General features: G+C 43.9%; 1 protein-coding gene across 3 annotated transcripts in view; it reads right to left on the reverse strand.

Moving 5' to 3' along the window:
• The window catches only part of LOC110506972 (ubiquitin thioesterase ZRANB1), a 58,057-nt gene that overhangs the window by 16,048 nt on the left and 24,194 nt on the right, over positions 1 to 17,815 (reverse strand). For all 3 annotated transcript variants that reach the window (XM_036972616.2, XM_090228908.1, XM_036972615.2), the window contains exons 3-6: positions 7,782 to 7,969; positions 5,548 to 5,701; positions 3,738 to 3,809; positions 74 to 272 (exon numbers count right to left, since the gene is read on the reverse strand). In XM_036972616.2, the coding sequence (XP_036828511.1) occupies positions 74 to 272; positions 3,738 to 3,809; positions 5,548 to 5,701; positions 7,782 to 7,969 (613 nt within the window). The remainder of the gene's footprint in view (positions 1 to 73; positions 273 to 3,737; positions 3,810 to 5,547; positions 5,702 to 7,781; positions 7,970 to 17,815) is intronic.

The raw sequence follows: 17,815 nt of genomic DNA on the forward strand, positions 1-17,815 counted from the left end.
CAGTGTGTGTGTGTGTGTGTGTGTGTGTGTGTGTGTGTGTGTGTTTGTGTGTGTGTGTGTGTGTGTTTCTTACCAGTGAGAGCAGTCATGCAGGCTGTCATGGAGGGTCTTGCGGAGGACTGAGTCCTTGTCATATATCCCCCAGGTAGCCTGCAGTACTGAGTCTAACAGGCAGTCTCCCTGTGTACGGTTCCACAGGGCATACAGTCTGCTGTCCAGCCTGGTACCCAGCTCCAAGGACCAGTTGATGATGGGAGACTCCTCCTCTAGCTCTGTAGAGACACACACACACACACACACACACACACACACACACACACACACACACACACACACACACACACACACACACACACACACACACACACACACACACACACACACACACACACACACACACACACACACACAGACAGAGAGAAAGGACACACACACACACACAAAGAGAGAGAGAGAAAAGACACACACAGACACACACACACACACTCACAAAGGGAGAGAGAGAAAAGACACACACAGACACACACACACACACACACACACAAAGAGAGAGAGAGAAAAGACACACACAGACACACACACACACACACACAAAGAGAGAGAGAGAAAGGACACACACAGACACAGAGAGGACACATACATTGTTAGCCATTTAGAGAGAGAGGACACAGCAACTCAATTACGTAATTCTTCCCTCGTCTCCCCTTGGCCCTGCAACAACCAACTGGAGCATCCTATTTCTCCCATGTAACCCAATTACACTACTAGCTGAAATAGGTCACAAGACACCTCCGAGACCTAGACACACCTGGGAGAATCATTGGAGTAAGTGAACACTCAATAAGGATGTAGAGCTGAAACGTCTGTGTAGTTAACCCTGATGGTAACTAGCTAGCTGGGGAGAGGAGAGGGAGGTGAGGTAACTAGCTAGCTGGGGAGAGGAGAGGGCGGTGAGGTAACTAGCTAGCTGGGGAGAGGAGAGGGCGGTGAGGTAACTAGCTAGCTGCTGAGAGGAGAGGGAGGTGAGGTAACTAGCTAGCTGAGGAGAGGGCGGTGAGGTAACTAGCTAGCTGGTGAGAGGAGAGGGAGGTGAGGTAACTAGCTAGCTGAGGAGAGGAGAGGGCGGTGAGGTAACTAGCTAGCTGGTGAGAGGAGGGAGTGGTGAGGTAACTAGCTAGCTGGTGAGAGGGCGGTGAGGTAACTAGCTAGCTGGGGAGAGGGCGGTGAGGTAACTAGCTAGCTGAGGAGAGGAGAGGGCGGTGAGGTAACTAGCTAGCTGGTGAGAGGAGAGGGAGGTGAGGTAACTAGCTAGCTGAGGAGAGGAGAGGGCGGTGAGGTAACTAGCTAGCTGGTGAGAGGAGGGAGTGGTGAGGTAACTAGCTAGCTGGTGAGAGGGCGGTGAGGTAACTAGCTAGCTGGGGAGAGGGCGGTGAGGTAACTAGCTAGCTGAGGAGAGGAGAGGGCGGTGAGGTAACTAGCTAGCTGGGGAGAGGAGGGAGTGGTGAGGTAACTAGCTAGCTGGTGAGAGGGCGGTGAGGTAACTAGCTAGCTGGGGAGAGGGCGGTGAGGTAACTAGCTAGCTGAGGAGAGGAGAGGGCGGTGAGGTAACTAGCTAGCTGGTGAGAGGAGGGAGTGGTGAGGTAACTAGCTAGCTGGTGAGAGGGCGGTGAGGTAACTAGCTAGCTGGTGAGAGGAGAGGGAGGTGAGGTAACTAGCTAGCTGAGGAGAGGAGAGGGCGGTGAGGTAACTAGCTAGCTGGTGAGAGGAGGGAGTGGTGAGGTAACTAGCTAGCTGGTGAGAGGGCGGTGAGGTAACTAGCTAGCTGGGGAGAGGGCGGTGAGGTAACTAGCTAGCTGAGGAGAGGAGAGGGCGGTGAGGTAACTAGCTAGCTGGTGAGAGGAGAGGGAGGTGAGGTAACTAGCTAGCTGAGGAGAGGAGAGGGCGGTGAGGTAACTAGCTAGCTGGTGAGAGGAGGGAGTGGTGAGGTAACTAGCTAGCTGGTGAGAGGGCGGTGAGGTAACTAGCTAGCTGGGGAGAGGGCGGTGAGGTAACTAGCTAGCTGAGGAGAGGAGAGGGCGGTGAGGTAACTAGCTAGCTGGGGAGAGGAGGGAGTGGTGAGGTAACTAGCTAGCTGGTGAGAGGGCGGTGAGGTAACTAGCTAGCTGGGGAGAGGGCGGTGAGGTAACTAGCTAGCTGAGGAGAGGAGAGGGCGGTGAGGTAACTAGCTAGCTGGTGAGAGGAGGGAGTGGTGAGGTAACTAGCTAGCTGGTGAGAGGGCGGTGAGGTAACTAGCTAGCTGGGGAGAGGGCGGTGAGGTAACTAGCTAGCTGAGGAGAGGAGAGGACGGTGAGGTAACTAGCTAGCTGAGGAGAGGGCGGTGAGGTAACTAGCTAGCTGAGGAGAGGGCGGTGAGGTAACTAGCTAGCTGAGGAGAGGGCGGTGAGATAACTAGCTAGCTGAGGAGAGGTAAATAGCTAGCTGAGGAGAGGAGCAGATTGGGCTCCTAAAAGGAGGACTCTTCGCTTTTCTACCTGCTCATCTGAAAGACTGACTGACGCAGAATTACCACCCACAAAATTCACCCCTAACATACACTGAGTGCACAAAACTTTAGGAACACCTGCTCTTTCAATAACAGACTGACCAGGTGAATCCAGGTGAACGCTATGATCCCTTATTGATGTCACTTGTTAAATCCACTTCAATCAGTGTAGATGAAGGAGTGGATTTAAATTGAATTGAAGTGGATTTAACAAGTGACATCAATAAGGGATCATAGCTTTCACCTGGATCCACCTGGTCAGAGACAGGTTAAAGAAGGATTTATAAGACTGGAGACAATTGAGGCATGGATTGTGTATGTGAGTCCTTCAGAGGGTGAATGAGCAAGACTAAAGATTTAAGTGCCTTTGAACAGGGTATGGTAGTAGGGTCCAGGGGCACCGGTTTGTGTCAAGAACTGCAACGCTGCTGGGTTTTTCCACACTCAACAGTTTCCTGTGTGAATCAAGAACGGTCCACCACCCAAAGGACATCCAGCCAACATGAGGACATCCAGCCAACGTGAGGACATCCAGCCAACATGAGGACATCCAGCCAACGTGAGGACATCCAGCCAACATGAGGACATCCAGCCAACATGAGGACATCCAGCCAATGTGAGGACATCCAGCCAACGTGAGGACATCCAGCCAACGTGAGGACATCCAGCCAACATGAGGACATCCAGCCAACGTGAGGACATCCAGCCAACGTGACACAACAGTGGGACGCATTAGAGTCAACATCCTCCAGCAGCCCTGTGGAACGCTTTCAATACTTTGTGTCGAGTCCGTGACCCAATGAATTGAGGCTGTTCTGAGGGGCGCAACTCAATATTGGGAAGGTGTTCCTAATGTTCTGTACACTCAGTGTATATTTGGCACAGAGTTGACTGTCATGGAACAGCGTGTGCTCTTAAAGGAGCTTCTCTCTTTCATCACTTTACAACTGGTCATCTGAGACGGACGCAAAAGGATCAAACCACACACACACACACACACACACACACAGACACACAGACACACACACACACACACACACACACACACACTGACAGACACACACACACACGCACACACACACACTTGATTCTAATGGTAAATATTCAACATGCAGTTCGCATCCCTGACATGGGGTGGATGGGAGGTATTGAGAAAATATCCAGAGATATCAAGAATCCTCTGAGATCGTTTTACCTTTCTGTACATCTCGATCTAACACCTCGTCAAACAGCTTCTCCTGGACTGCAGTGGGCAGGTCTTCGATGTCTGCAGAAACACACAACGAGAGAGAGAGCGGGAGAGAGAGAGAGAGAGAGAGAGAGAGAGAGAGAGAGAGAGAGAGAGAGAGAGAGAGAGAGAGAGAGAGCGAGAGAGAGAGAGAGAGAGGGAGTGGAATTAGGTGACTTAAAAATTAAAAAAAAGCTAATATTATTATCAGCTAGATTACAAAATTCCCCCTGTTCACATTTACCTATATTGACTGCCTAACACCCCCCCCCCTCCCCCCCACACCCCCCCACAAATCAAAACGGTCATAGTGAACACAGAAAACAACACTGAGAAAAGATGCTTGTAAAAAACCTTCATAAAATTATCTACATTTTGCCAATTGGTGACTGAACAGTAAACATGCTGTTCTTGCCCGGTAGCTCAGTTTGGTCAGACAGCTCTAGGCAGAGTGTGGGTAGTTCAATATGTTTTCCATTTCCCAATGATGGAAACTTTCAAGACTCTAGTAATTGTTTTATACCCTTCCCCAGATATAGGCCTCGTCACATATCTCGGGGATCTACGGAGAGTTCCTTGGACTTCCCGGTATAGGTTCTACACGAACATGCGCTGTCACCTGTGGGACCCTATATAGACAGGTGTGTTTCTTCCTAAATCATGTCCAAACCATTTAAAATTGGCCACAGGTGGACTCCAAATAAAGGTGCAGTGACGTCAAGAACGACGAAAGGAAATTGGAAGAACCCGAGCTCGATTTGGAGTGTTATAGCAAAGGGGTGTGAATCCATTCTGAATTCAGGCTGTAACAACAACAGGTGTAATAAATCAAGGGGGTGTGAATACATTCTGAAGGCACAGTAGCTGCACGGCTAACGGCATACACAGAAGAGAACACTGGTGACCATTCTCTGGCTCAATAGTGAATACACTGGGGGGGGAGGGGGGGGGGAGACAGAGAGAGAGAGAGAGAGAGAGAGAGAGAGAGAGACACAGAGAGAGAGAGAGAGAGACACAGAGAGAGAGAGAGAGAGAGAGAGAGAGAGAGAGAGAGAGAGAGAGACCGAGAGAGAGAGAGAGACAGAGAGAGAGAGAGCGAGAGAGAGCGAGAGAGAGCGAGAGAGAGAGAGAGACCTCTCACTGTAATGGCCTGAAGCCAAGCTCTGCCTGCACAGAAATACTAGCCTGTTCTGTGTGTACAGTTAAGTGCACATCTCTGAAATCTCAATGACGATATTATGCAGGCGGGAAAAGACTGGATACAGTCTCTCTCTCCCTCACTAAGACTAGCTACTGTTCTACAAGACTGGATACAGTCTCTCTCTCCCTCACTAAGACTAGCTACTGTACTACAAGACTGGATACAGTCTCTCTCTCCCTCACTAAGACTAGATACTGTTCTACAAGACTGGATACAGTCTCTCCCTCACCAAGACTAGCTACTGTTCTACAAGACTGGATACAGTCTCTCCCTCACCAAGACTAGCTACTGTTCTACAAGGATGGATGCAGTCTCTCTCACCCTCACTAAGACTAGCTACTGTACTACAAGGATAACCTACATTGTTAATTCATACACTTAAACATACTTCCTAAATGTATTTTATATACAGAACAACTTGAAATTGGATGAAACATTTCAGTCATTTTGCTAATTTTAATCACGATGAACAAATCTCCCTCGGACATTTAGCTTGTTACCCATCAATTCATCATCCCTGAGGGACACTGAGGACAAACAGCAAGATGTACAGTAAGGACAGGGAAGGTCGGTCACCTGCGGGCAGTGTGAAGGTCACCAGGTCAGAGAGGAAGTAACAGTTGAAGTCTCCTTTACGTTGGTGCAGAGAGGCAGCGATCTCCCTGCGGATCTGTTCCGTCAGCTCACCACACACCATGGCAGGGATACACTTAGCCGCCTGCTGGGACACCTGCACGGGGATGGAGGGAGGACAGACTCATTACGACAAGACAGCTTTTCATTTCAGTCATTTCAGTCGCTGTAGTGGCTGAAGTGTATAGTGTTGAGTCATTACTCAAAGCCAGTGGCATGTCATTAGTAAAGATTGAAAAAGGTAAGGGGCCTAGACAGCTGCCCTGGGGAATTCCTGATTCTACCTGGATTATGTTGAGAGGCTTCCATTAAAGAACACCCCCACTGTACACACACTTACACAAGGGTTTTGTGTTGTAGATATGCGGTAGTAGGGTAGGGGCTTGAGGGCACACACTTACACAAGGGTTTTGTGTTGTAGATATGCGGTAGTAGAGTAGGGGCTTGAGGGCACACACTTACACAAGGGTTTTGTGTTGTAGATATGCGGTAGTAGAGTAGGGGCTTGAGGGCACACACTTACACAAGGGTTTTGTGTTGTAGATATGCGGTAGTAGAGTAGGGGCTTGAGGGCACACACTTACACAAGGGTTTTGTGTTGTTGATATGCGGTAGTAGGGTAGGGGCTTGAGGGCACACACTTACACAAGGGTTTTGTGTTGTAGATATGCGGTAGTAGAGTAGGGGCTTGAGGGCACACACTTACACAAGGGTTTTGTGTTGTAGATATGCGGTAGTAGAGTAGGGGCTTGAGGGCACACACTTACACAAGGGTTTTGTGTTGTAGATATGCGGTAGTAGAGTAGGGGCTTGAGGGCACACACTTACACAAGGGTTTTGTGTTGTAGATATGTGGTAGTGGAGTAGGGGCTTGAGGGCAAACACTTAATGCGTTTAGAAATATGTTGTGAATGTATTGTAATGTTTTTAAAATTGTATAACCGCATTAATTTTGCTACACCCCAGGATGAGTAGCTGCTGCTTTTGGCAGGAACTAATGGGGATCCATAATAAACCCCAGGAAGAGTAGCTGCTGCCTTGGCAGGAACTAATGGGGATCCATAATAAACCCCAGGATGAGTAGCTGCGGGGGATCCATAATGAGTAGCTATGGGGATGAGTAGTGGGGATGAGTAGCTATGGGGATCCATAATAAACCCCAGGAAGAGTAGCTGCTGCCTTGGCAGGAACTAATGGGGATCCATGATAAACCCCAGGAAGAGTAGCTGCTGCCTTGGCAGGAACTAATGGGGATCCATAATAAACCCCAGGAAGAGTAGCTGCTGCCTTGGCAGGAACTAATGGGGATCCATAATAAACCCCAGGAAGAATAGCTGCTGCCTTGGCAGGAAGTAATGGGGATCCATAATAAACCCCAGGAAGAGTAGCTGCTGCCTTGACAGGAACTAATGGGGATCCATAATAAACCCCAGGAAGAGTAGCTGCTGCCTTGACAGGAACTAATGGGGATCCATAATAAACCCTAGGAAGAGTAGCTGCTGCCTTGGCAGGAACTAATGGAGATCCATAATAAATACAAACCAAAATGTTTCTCATATTCTAAGCTAGTTGTACCCATGCTAGCATCTTCAGATCTCCCCTTCCTTAATTTCTAACAGATATTTTGATCTCTGTCACATGAAACCGCTCACACATGCGGTGCGCTTTTGAGAACAATGTTTCCCCGCTAAATGCAATTTGAAAGATTTGGGCCACGTGCGTATTGTTGAGCTTATAATATGAATAAATAAAACTCGATCAACATTTTAAGCTAAACGATCTGATATGTTGCATCAGCATCATTGCTTTAAAAAAAAATATATATATATAAGAGTACTTGGATTAGTAAAAAATAATAATAAATCTGTCCTACTTGCAAAAACGTTTCAGGAAACTTGTGTTGGATTTCAAGATGTCTGATTCGGGAAACGAATGAGTACAGTTGCTTGCTTATATGTGAATTACAGTTGTGATAAGTCTGACTGTGAGTCAGACGCCATTTTGTGTTTTTCCCCCTTCTGGATTCTTTGTCTCCCTGACTCGAACTTTACGTTCGAGCCATTCTGATAATTGGTACTGTTCCAAATAGCTAGTCGGTCCATGCGAGGGACAAAATTGATTCGAATCTGGACATTCACCCTGACTCTTATGTATTTCAAAAACAAATGTAACTTTACCTCAGTGAGAAGGATAGCCAACATGTCTTGTCTCTGGAAGCGGATGGCCAGGTGAACTAGCGTAAAGCCATCGTTGAAGGCAGTGGCACGGTTCAGGAGACGGACCTCGTCTGAAGTCAGCTGACGGGCGATGTCACCGCCGGACTCCTTGTAGGCCTCGACAGCAGCCATGTTCCCCTCCACCACACCTGCAGCACACACATTTAGTGTTTTACCATTTAGGCTACATTTTTTAAATCATAAGCTGACACCTAGGCTACATTTAGACAGAATTCTGATTTAAAATATATATATATATATACAGTGGGGCAAAAACATATTTTTTTGCAAATAAATTCATAAAAAATCCTACAATGTGATTTTCTGGATTTTTTTCTTCTCATTTTGTCTGTCATATTTGAAGTGTACCTATGATAAAAAAATGACAAGCCTCTCTCATCTTTTTAAGTGGGAGAACTTGCACAATTGGTGGCTGACTAAATACTTTTTTTGCCCCACTGTATGTTTTGCTTTGAAAAGAGCTGACGTGATTGGTCAAAAGAAGATCAGAATTGGGCTGCCTGTCTAAAGGTAGCCAGATAGACAGGGACAGGGAAAGTGGAGGGAGGAACTCATTACTGGGGATGACCCCGGAACAAGTTATATTAAATTGAAACTTTACTTGTCTCTGCAGAGAAATTTATTGTGCAGCCAGGAGAAGGCTACACAAAACAACAAATAGTACTAAAGTTTACACGTTTAAAACAAAAACAAAAAACATAAAAACAAATCCACTGACTTCACTGAACACAACACACTGTGTATCTGCCACTGTGAGACTGTCAAGATAAATAAAGATTCTGTACAGACATTGTGTTCCTCCCTCGCTTCTACAAACACTGTTCTACTGTCAGATCCTGACTGTCATCTCTCCCTACTCTTGTCATCCACAGAAAGGGAAATATTAGAGCTGGCAGTGAACAGTCAAGCTGTCAGGCTGGTCATTGTTAAGAGATATACCGTAGGTCGAGGCCTGTAGAGCTGGCAGTGAACAGTCAGGCTGGTCATTGTTAGGAGATATACCGTAGGTCGAGGCCTGTAGAGCTGGCAGTGGACAGTCAGGCTGGTCATTGTTCAGAGATATACCGTAGGTCGAGGCCTGTAGAGCTGGCAGTGGACAGTCAGGCTGGTCATTGTTCAGAGATATACCGTAGGTCGAGGCCTGTAGAGCTGGCAGTGGACAGTCAGGCTGGTCATTGTTCAGAGATATACCGTAGGTCGAGGCCTGTAGAGCTGGCAATGGACAGTCAGGCTGGTCATTGTTCAGAGATATACTGTAGGTCGAGGCCTGTATGCTTGCTTCGCTTTGTGTAGGTAGGCCTTTAGCCTAGATAACGTCCCTCAATGTACTTTGACGTACATCCGACCCGTGAACCAAGTTTCTATCAACAACATTCACGTCATTGCAGACAGATACATGAGCTTTCCATTTTAAATATGATGTCTAACGTGACCATTAAAAGAACCGATATTATACATGGACATTGTCAAGAGGTATAGTCCTACTACCTTGCTTTGTGTGTAGCCTAGGTAATAAAAAATATATATATATATCCCTTGATGTTGAAATACCGTCTGTAAGGAAAGTTTAAAATCGTCAAACATTCATATCATTGCAGACAGATGTCGAAGCGTTCCCATTTGAAATATCATATCCCAAATGTCCTGCTTCTGCAACCGTATCTGAATGGATTAAAGCTCGGATCGGCTCCAGAGGTGCGTCCCCATACAGACAGCTGGTTATAAAACGCTAGACGTAATTGGCCGGCTGTGGTGTTCATTAATAAATGACCTCCACATCATTATCCATCACATACTGAATGGGCTCCATGCTGTTCCTAGTCACTGCCAATTCATCTACAGCCCCCACGGGGCTTTGGGTAGGTTAGTATGCATTATGAAGCCTTTATGTAGGTTATAAGGCATTATGAAGACATTATGTAGGTTTGTATGTATTATGAAACCTTTACGTAGGTTAGTATGCATTATGAAGTCATTAAGTAGGTTATAAGGCATTATGAAGTCATTATGTAGGTTTGTATGTATTATGAAACCTTTACGTAGGTTAGTATGCATTATGAAGTCATTAAGTAGGCTATAAGGCATTATGAAGACATTATGTAGGTTTGTATGTATTATGAAACCTTTACGTAGGTTAGTATGCATTATGAAGTCATTAAGTAGGCTATAAGGCATTATGAAGCCATTATGTAGGTTAGTATGCATTATGAAGTCATTAAGTAGGTTATAAGGCATTATGAAGCCATTATGTAGGTTAGTAGGCATTATGAAGACATTATGTAGGTTAGTAGGCATTATGAAGCCATTATGTAGGTTAGTATGCATTATGAAGTCATTATGTAGGTTAGTAGGCATTATGAAGCCATTATGTAGGTTAGTATGCATTATGAAGCCATTATGTAGGTTAGTATGCATTATGAAGTCATTAAGTAGGTTAGTGTTCCTAGTCCCCCGTGGGGCTTTTGTCGTAAGTCATTATGTAGTTTAGTAGGCTTTATGAAGCCATTATGTAGGTTACTGTTCCTAGTCCCCCCCATAGGGCTTTGGTCAAGAGTAGTGCACTATATAGGGAGTCGTTTGGGAGGTATCCTTAATCTCATTTGAGTAAGGAGGAAGAGGAGGAGGAGGAGGAAGATAACTCTGATATGACAGCAGGGGTGGAAAAGGAACTCAATCGTCATACTTGAGTAAAATTAAAAAGAGACCTTAATAGAAAATGACTCAAGTAAAAATGAAAGTCACCCAGTAAAACACTACTTAAGTAAAAGTCTAAAAAGTATTTGGTTTAAAATATACTTAAGGGGCCACACTCCAACACTCAGACATAATTTACAAACAAAGCATTGGTGTTTAGTGAGTCCTCCAGATCAGAGGCAGTAGAGATGACCAGGGATGTTCTCTGTTTAGTGAGTCCTCCAGATCAGAGGCAGTAGGGATGGACCAGGGATGTTCTCTGTTTAGTGAGTCCTCCAGATCAGAGGCAGTAGGGATGGACCAGGGATGTTCTCTGTTTAGTGAGTCCTCCAGATCAGAGGCAGTAGGGATGACCAGGGATGTTCTCTGTTTAGTGAGTCCTCCAGATCAGAGGCAGTAGGGATGGACCAGGGATGTTCTCTGTTTAGTGAGTCCTCCAGATCAGAGGCAGTAGGGATGGACCAGGGATGTTCTCTGTTTAGTGAGTCCTCCAGATCAGAGGCAGTAGGGATGGACCAGGGATGTTCTCTGTTTAGTGAGTCCTCCAGATCAGAGGCAGTAGGGATGACCAGGGATGTTCTCTGTTTAGTGAGTCCTCCAGATCAGAGGCAGTAGGGACGACCAGGGATGTTCTCTGTTTAGTGAGTCCTCCAGATCAGAGGCAGTAGGGATGACCAGGGATGTTCTCCGTTTAGTGAGTCCTCCAGATCAGAGGCAGTAGGGATGGACCAGGGATGTTCTCTGTTTAGTGAGTCCTCCAGATCAGAGGCAGTAGGGATGACCAGGGATGTTCTCTGTTTAGTGAGTCCTCCAGATCAGAGGCAGTAGGGATGACCAGGGATGTTCTCTGTTTAGTGAGTCCTCCAGATCAGAGGCAGTAGGGACGACCAGGGATGTTCTCTGTTTAGTGAGTCCTCCAGATCAGAGGCAGTAGGGACGACCAGGGATGTTCTCTGTTTAGTGAGTCCTCCAGATCAGAGGCAGTAGAGATGACCAGGGATGTTCTCTGTTTAGTGAGTCCTCCAGATCAGAGGCTGTAGGGATGACCAGGGATGTTCTCTGTTTAGTGAGTCCTCCAGATCAGAGGCAGTAGGGATGACGAGGGATGTTCTCTGTTTAGTGAGTCCTCCAGATCAGAGGCAGTAGGGATGACCAGGGATGTTATCTGTTTAGTGAGTCCTCCAGATCAGAGGTAGTAGGGATGACCAGGGATGTTCTTTTGATAAGTGTGTGAATTGGACCATTTTCATGTCGAAATGTCAAGAAAGGCCGTTGTGAGGTCAGGACGCTCAGATCAACCCTACTCCTCGGCCAAAGCGTCCAGTGTGCACTCTGAATGCCCCGATCAGACAACGCCCTGAATTTAAGAACGCCCAGAGCGCACTCTGGCACTCCAAATTGAATCTACAAACACACCCGAAGTCTAGCTAGAAATGTTTTATGCTAACAAGTTAGCGAGAGGTTGCATAGCAACAGCATCAACTTCCGGTAGACAGGCGAAGCGCCAGTACGCTCAGCTGAAAGGATAGCGTTCGTTTACAGTCCACAAAAAGTAACTAATAGTATATACTCATTAAGTAAGTGGTATACAGTATGTTAATGTGGGGTATTCAAACACAGCTAATGTGTTTTTAGGTGTGGATGTAGTTTGTTGATTAGAACGACGTTGAAGTATGTAAAAAAAAATCAACCAAGCATATCCCAAATGTTTATAGAACGATAAAAAAAATGTTTTTAAATAAACTACAGCCGTTGTCAGGTTATGAGTAAAATAGGTGATTTAACATGGGAGTAAAGGGTGTACCCTACTCGGGGGTGTGGTCACGTTAAGCCACGCCTCACCGTGTACATCCCATCGGTTCAGTATGAATAAATGTATCACGCTCAGTGCCATGGTGAATCCTATTTCCCCCATCCTCTCTATTCAGTTGACAAACAGGCTAATAGCATTGTCATTGGTTATACCCTCTCTATTCAGTTGACAAACAGGCTAATAGTATTGTCATTGGTTACACCCTCTCTATTCAGTTGACAAACAGGCTAATAGTATTGTCATTGGTTATACCCTCTCTATTCAGTTGACAAACAGGCTAATAGTATTGTCATTGGTTACACCCTCTCTATTCAGTTGACAAACAGGCTAATAGTATTGTCATTGGTTACACCCTCTCTATTCAGTTGACAAACAGGCTAATAGTATTGTCATTGGTTATACCCTCTCTATTCAGTTGACAAACAGGCTAATAGTATTGTCATTGGTTACACCCTCTCTATTCAGTTGACAAACAGGCTAATAGTATTGTCATTGGTTACACCCTCTCTATTCAGTTGACAAACAGGCTAATAGTATTGTCATTGGTTACACCCTCTCTATTCAGTTGACAAACAGGCTAATAGTATTGTCATTGGTTACACCCTCTCTATTCAGTTGACAAACAGGCTAATAGTATTGTCATTGGTTATACCCTCTCTATTCAGTTGACAAACAGGCTAATAGTATTGTCATTGGTTACACCCTCTCTATTCAGTTGACAAACAGGCTAATAGTATTGTCATTGGTTACACCCTCTCTATTCAGTTGACAAACAGGCTAATAGTATTGTCATTGGTTATACCCTCTCTATTCAGTTGACAAACAGGCTAATAGCATTGTCATTGGTTACACCCTCTCTATTCAGTTGACAAACAGGCTAATAGTATTGTCATTGGTTATACCCTCTCTATTCAGTTGACAAACAGGCTAATAGTATTGTCATTGGTTACACCCTCTCTAGTCAGTTGACAAACAGGCTAATAGTATTGTCATTGGTTACACCCTCTCTATTCAGTTGACAAACAGGCTAATAGTATTGTCATTGGTTACACCCTCTCTATTCAGTTGACAAACAGGCTAATAGTATTGTCATTGGTTACACCCTCTCTATTCAGTTGACAAACAGGCTAATAGTATTGTCATTGGTTACACCCTCTCTATTCAGTTGACAAACAGGCTAATAGTATTGTCATTGGTTACACCCTCTCTATTCAGTTGACAAACAGGCTAATAGTATTGTCATTGGTTATACCCTCTCTATTCAGTTGACAAACAGGCTAATAGTATTGTCATTGGTTACACCCTCTCTATTCAGTTGACAAACAGGCTAATAGTATTGTCATTGGTTACACCCTCTCTATTCAGTTGACAAACAGGCTAATAGTATTGTCATTGGTTACACCCTCTCTATTCAGTTGACAAACAGGCTAATAGTATTGTCATTGGTTATACCCTCTCTATTCAGTTGACAAACAGGCTAATAGTATTGTCATTGGTTACACCCTCTCTATTCAGTTGACAAACAGGCTAATAGTATTGTCATTGGTTACACCCTCTCTATTCAGTTGACAAACAGGATAATAGCATTGTCATTGGTTATACCCTCTCTATTCAGTTGACAAACAGGCTAATAGTATTGTCATTGGTTACACCCTCTCTATTCAGTTGACAAACAGGCTAATAGTATTGTCATTGGTTATACCCTCTCTATTCAGTTGACAAACAGGCTAATAGTATTGTCATTGGTTACACCCTCTCTATTCAGTTGACAAACAGGATAATAGCATTGTCATTGGTTATACCCTCTCTATTCAGTTGACAAACAGGCTAATAGTATTGTCATTGGTTACACCCTCTCTATTCAGTTGACAAACAGGCTAATAGTATTGTCATTGGTTACACCCTCTCTATTCAGTTGACAAACAGGCTAATAGTATTGTCATTGGTTATACCCTCTCTATTCAGTTGACAAACAGGCTAATAGTATTGTCATTGGTTACACCCTCTCTATTCAGTTGACAAACAGGCTAATAGTATTGTCATTGGTTACACCCTCTCTATTCAGTTGACAAACAGGATAATAGCATTGTCATTGGTTATACCCTCTCTATTCAGTTGACAAACAGGCTAATAGTATTGTCATTGGTTATACCCTCTCTATTCAGTTGACAAACAGGCTAATAGCATTTTGTCACAACACTGCATTGTATATCATTGTTTTCCCAACTTCACTCAATTCAACACATCAACGTGTTAAAACGTAATGACTCGACACAACGGACTCGTTCTTTCCAACAGGAAAACATGAACAAACGTTACTGTCGTTGGCTTGACTGAAACGGAGCAATATTACATATTATATTATATCACACATAGCTTCCTGCTATGGAAAACCAATGAGATCCTCCGATCAGCTTCCTTCAGAATAACCAGTACTGAAACTAAAACCAATGAGATCCTCCGATCAGCTTCCTTCAGAATAACCAGTACTGAAACTAAAACCAATGAGATCCTCCGATCAGCTTCCTTCAGAATAACCAGTACTGAAACTAAAACCAATGAGATCCTCCGATCAGCTTCCTTCAGAACAACCAGTACTGAAACTAAAACCAATGAGATTCTCCGATCAGCTTTCTTCAGAATAACCAGTACTGAAACTAAAACCAATGAGATCCTCCGATCAGCTTCCTTCAGAATAACCAGTACTGAAACTAAAACCAATGAGATCCTCCGATCAGCTTCCTTCAGAATAACCAGTACTGAAACTAAAACCAATGAGATCCTCCGATCAGCTTCCTTCAGAATAACCAGTACTGAAACTAAAACCAATGAGATCCTCCGATCAGCTTCCTTCAGAATAACCAGTACTGAAACTAAAACCAATGACATCATCTGATCAGAGTTCTCCTTCAGAATAACCAATGAGATCATCTGATCAGAGTTCTCCTTCAGAATAACGAATGAGATCATCTGATCAGAGTTTTCCTTCAGAATAACCAGTACTGAAACTGAAACCAATGAGATCATCTGATCATAGTTTTTCTTCAGAATAACCAATGACATCATCTGATCAGAGTTCTCCTTCAGAATAACCAGTACTGAAACTAAAACCAATGAGATCCTCCGATCAGCTTCCTTCAGAATAACCAGTACTGAAACTAAAACCAATGACATCATCTGATCAGAGTTTTTCTTCAGAATAACCAATGACATCATCTGATCAGAGTTCTCCTTCAGAATAACCAATGACATCATCTGATCAGAGTTCTCCTTCAGAATAACCAATGATATCATCTGATCAGAGTTCTCCTTCAGAATAACCAATGACATCATCTGATCAGAGTTCTTCTTCAGAATAACCAATGATATCATCTGATCAGAGTTCTCCTTCAGAACAACCAATGACATCATCTGATCAGAGTTCTCCTTCAGAATAACCAATGACATCATCTGATCAGAGTTCTCCTTCAGAATAACCAATGACATCATCTGATCAGAGTTCTTCTTCAGAATAACCAATGATATCATCTGATCAGAGTTCTCCTTCAGAACAACCAATGACATCATCTGATCAGAGTTCTCCTTCAGAATAACCAATGACATCATCTGATCAGAGTTCTCCTTCAGAATAACCAATGACATCATCTGATCAGAGTTCTCCTTCAGAATAACCAATGACATCATCTGATCAGAGTTCTCCTTCAGAATAACCAATGACATCATCTGATCAGAGTTTTCCTTCAGAATAACCAGTACTGAAACTAAAACCAATGAAATCATCTGATCAGCTTCCTTCAGAATAACCAATGAGATCATCTGATCAGAGTTCTCCTTCAGAATAACCAATGAGATCATCTGATCAGAGTTCTCCTTCAGAATAACCAGTACTGAAACTAAAACCAATGAGATCCTCCGATCAGCTTCCTTCAGAATAACCAGTACTGAAACTAAAACCAATGACATCATCTGATCAGAGTTTTTCTTCAGAATAACCAATGACATCATCTGATCAGAGTTCTCCTTCAGAATAACCAATGACATCATCTGATCAGAGTTCTCCTTCAGAATAACCAATGATATCATCTGATCAGAGTTCTCCTTCAGAATAACCAATGACATCATCTGATCAGAGTTCTTCTTCAGAATAACCAATGATATCATCTGATCAGAGTTCTCCTTCAGAACAACCAATGACATCATCTGATCAGAGTTCTCCTTCAGAATAACCAATGACATCATCTGATCAGAGTTCTCCTTCAGAATAACCAATGACATCATCTGATCAGAGTTCTCCTTCAGAATAACCAATGACATCATCTGATCAGAGTTCTCCTTCAGAATAACCAATGACATCATCTGATCAGAGTTTTCCTTCAGAATAACCAATGAGATCATTGGAATCAGAGTTTTTCTTCAACCTGTGCTCTAATATTAGTCACTAAGTCAGATAATAAACTGTAAGGTGATGTCTGGTGTCTGGTTGGCCTCATTTGCACCTGAGAGGCGCAGAGGTCTAAGACACTACATCTCAGTGCAGGACTCGTCACTGCAGTACCTGGTTCGAATCCAGGCTGCATCACACCCGGCCGTAGTTGGGAGTCCCCGCACAAACGGCTCAGGTTTGGGTAGGCCGTCATCGTAAAAAAATAATTTGTTCTTAACTGACTTGCCTAGTTTAGTAAATACAAAAAAGAAAGCCTAACCTAATAACCCAGACAATATCACATTCATTGGTCAATATGCATGTCCCAAGACAATATTGTGTCTCAACACACTCTCTAGCCAGACTTATTGTATCTCAACAACAAACTCTCTAGCCAGACTTATGACAGTATTGTATCTCAACAAACTCTCTAGCCAGACTTATGACAGTATTGTATCTCAACAACAGACTCCCTGGCCAGACATTATGTAGGCTATTATGAAGTCATTATGTAGGTTAGTAGGTGTTATGAAGTCATTATGTAGGTTAGTAGGTGGTATGAAGTCATTTTGTAGGTTAGTAGGTGGTATGAAGTCATTATGTAGGTTAGTAGGTGGTATGAAGTCATTATGTAGGTTAGTAGGTGGTATGAAGTCATTATGTAGGTTAGTAGGTGGTATGAAGTCATTATGTAGGTTAGTAGGTGGTATGAAGTCATTATGTAGGTTAGTAGGTGGTATGAAGTCATTATGTAGGTTAGTAGGTGGTATGAAGTCATAATGTAGGTTAGTAGGTGGTATGAAGTCATTATGTAGGTTAGTAGGTGTTATGAAGTCATTATGTAGGTTAGTAGGTGGTATGAAGTCATTATGTAGGTTAGTAGGTGTTATGAAGTCATTATGTAGGTTAGTAGGTGGTATGAAGTCATTATGTAGGTTAGTAGGCGGTATGAAGTCATTATGTAGGTTAGTAGGTGGTATGAAGTCATTATGTAGGTTAGTAGGTGGTATGAAGTCATTATGTAGGTTAGTAGGTGGTATGAAG

This window comes from Oncorhynchus mykiss, unplaced genomic scaffold (assembly GCF_057628025.1).
Source record: "Oncorhynchus mykiss isolate SJ-2025 unplaced genomic scaffold, ASM5762802v1 scaffold103, whole genome shotgun sequence".
Lineage (NCBI taxonomy): Eukaryota > Metazoa > Chordata > Actinopteri > Salmoniformes > Salmonidae > Oncorhynchus > Oncorhynchus mykiss.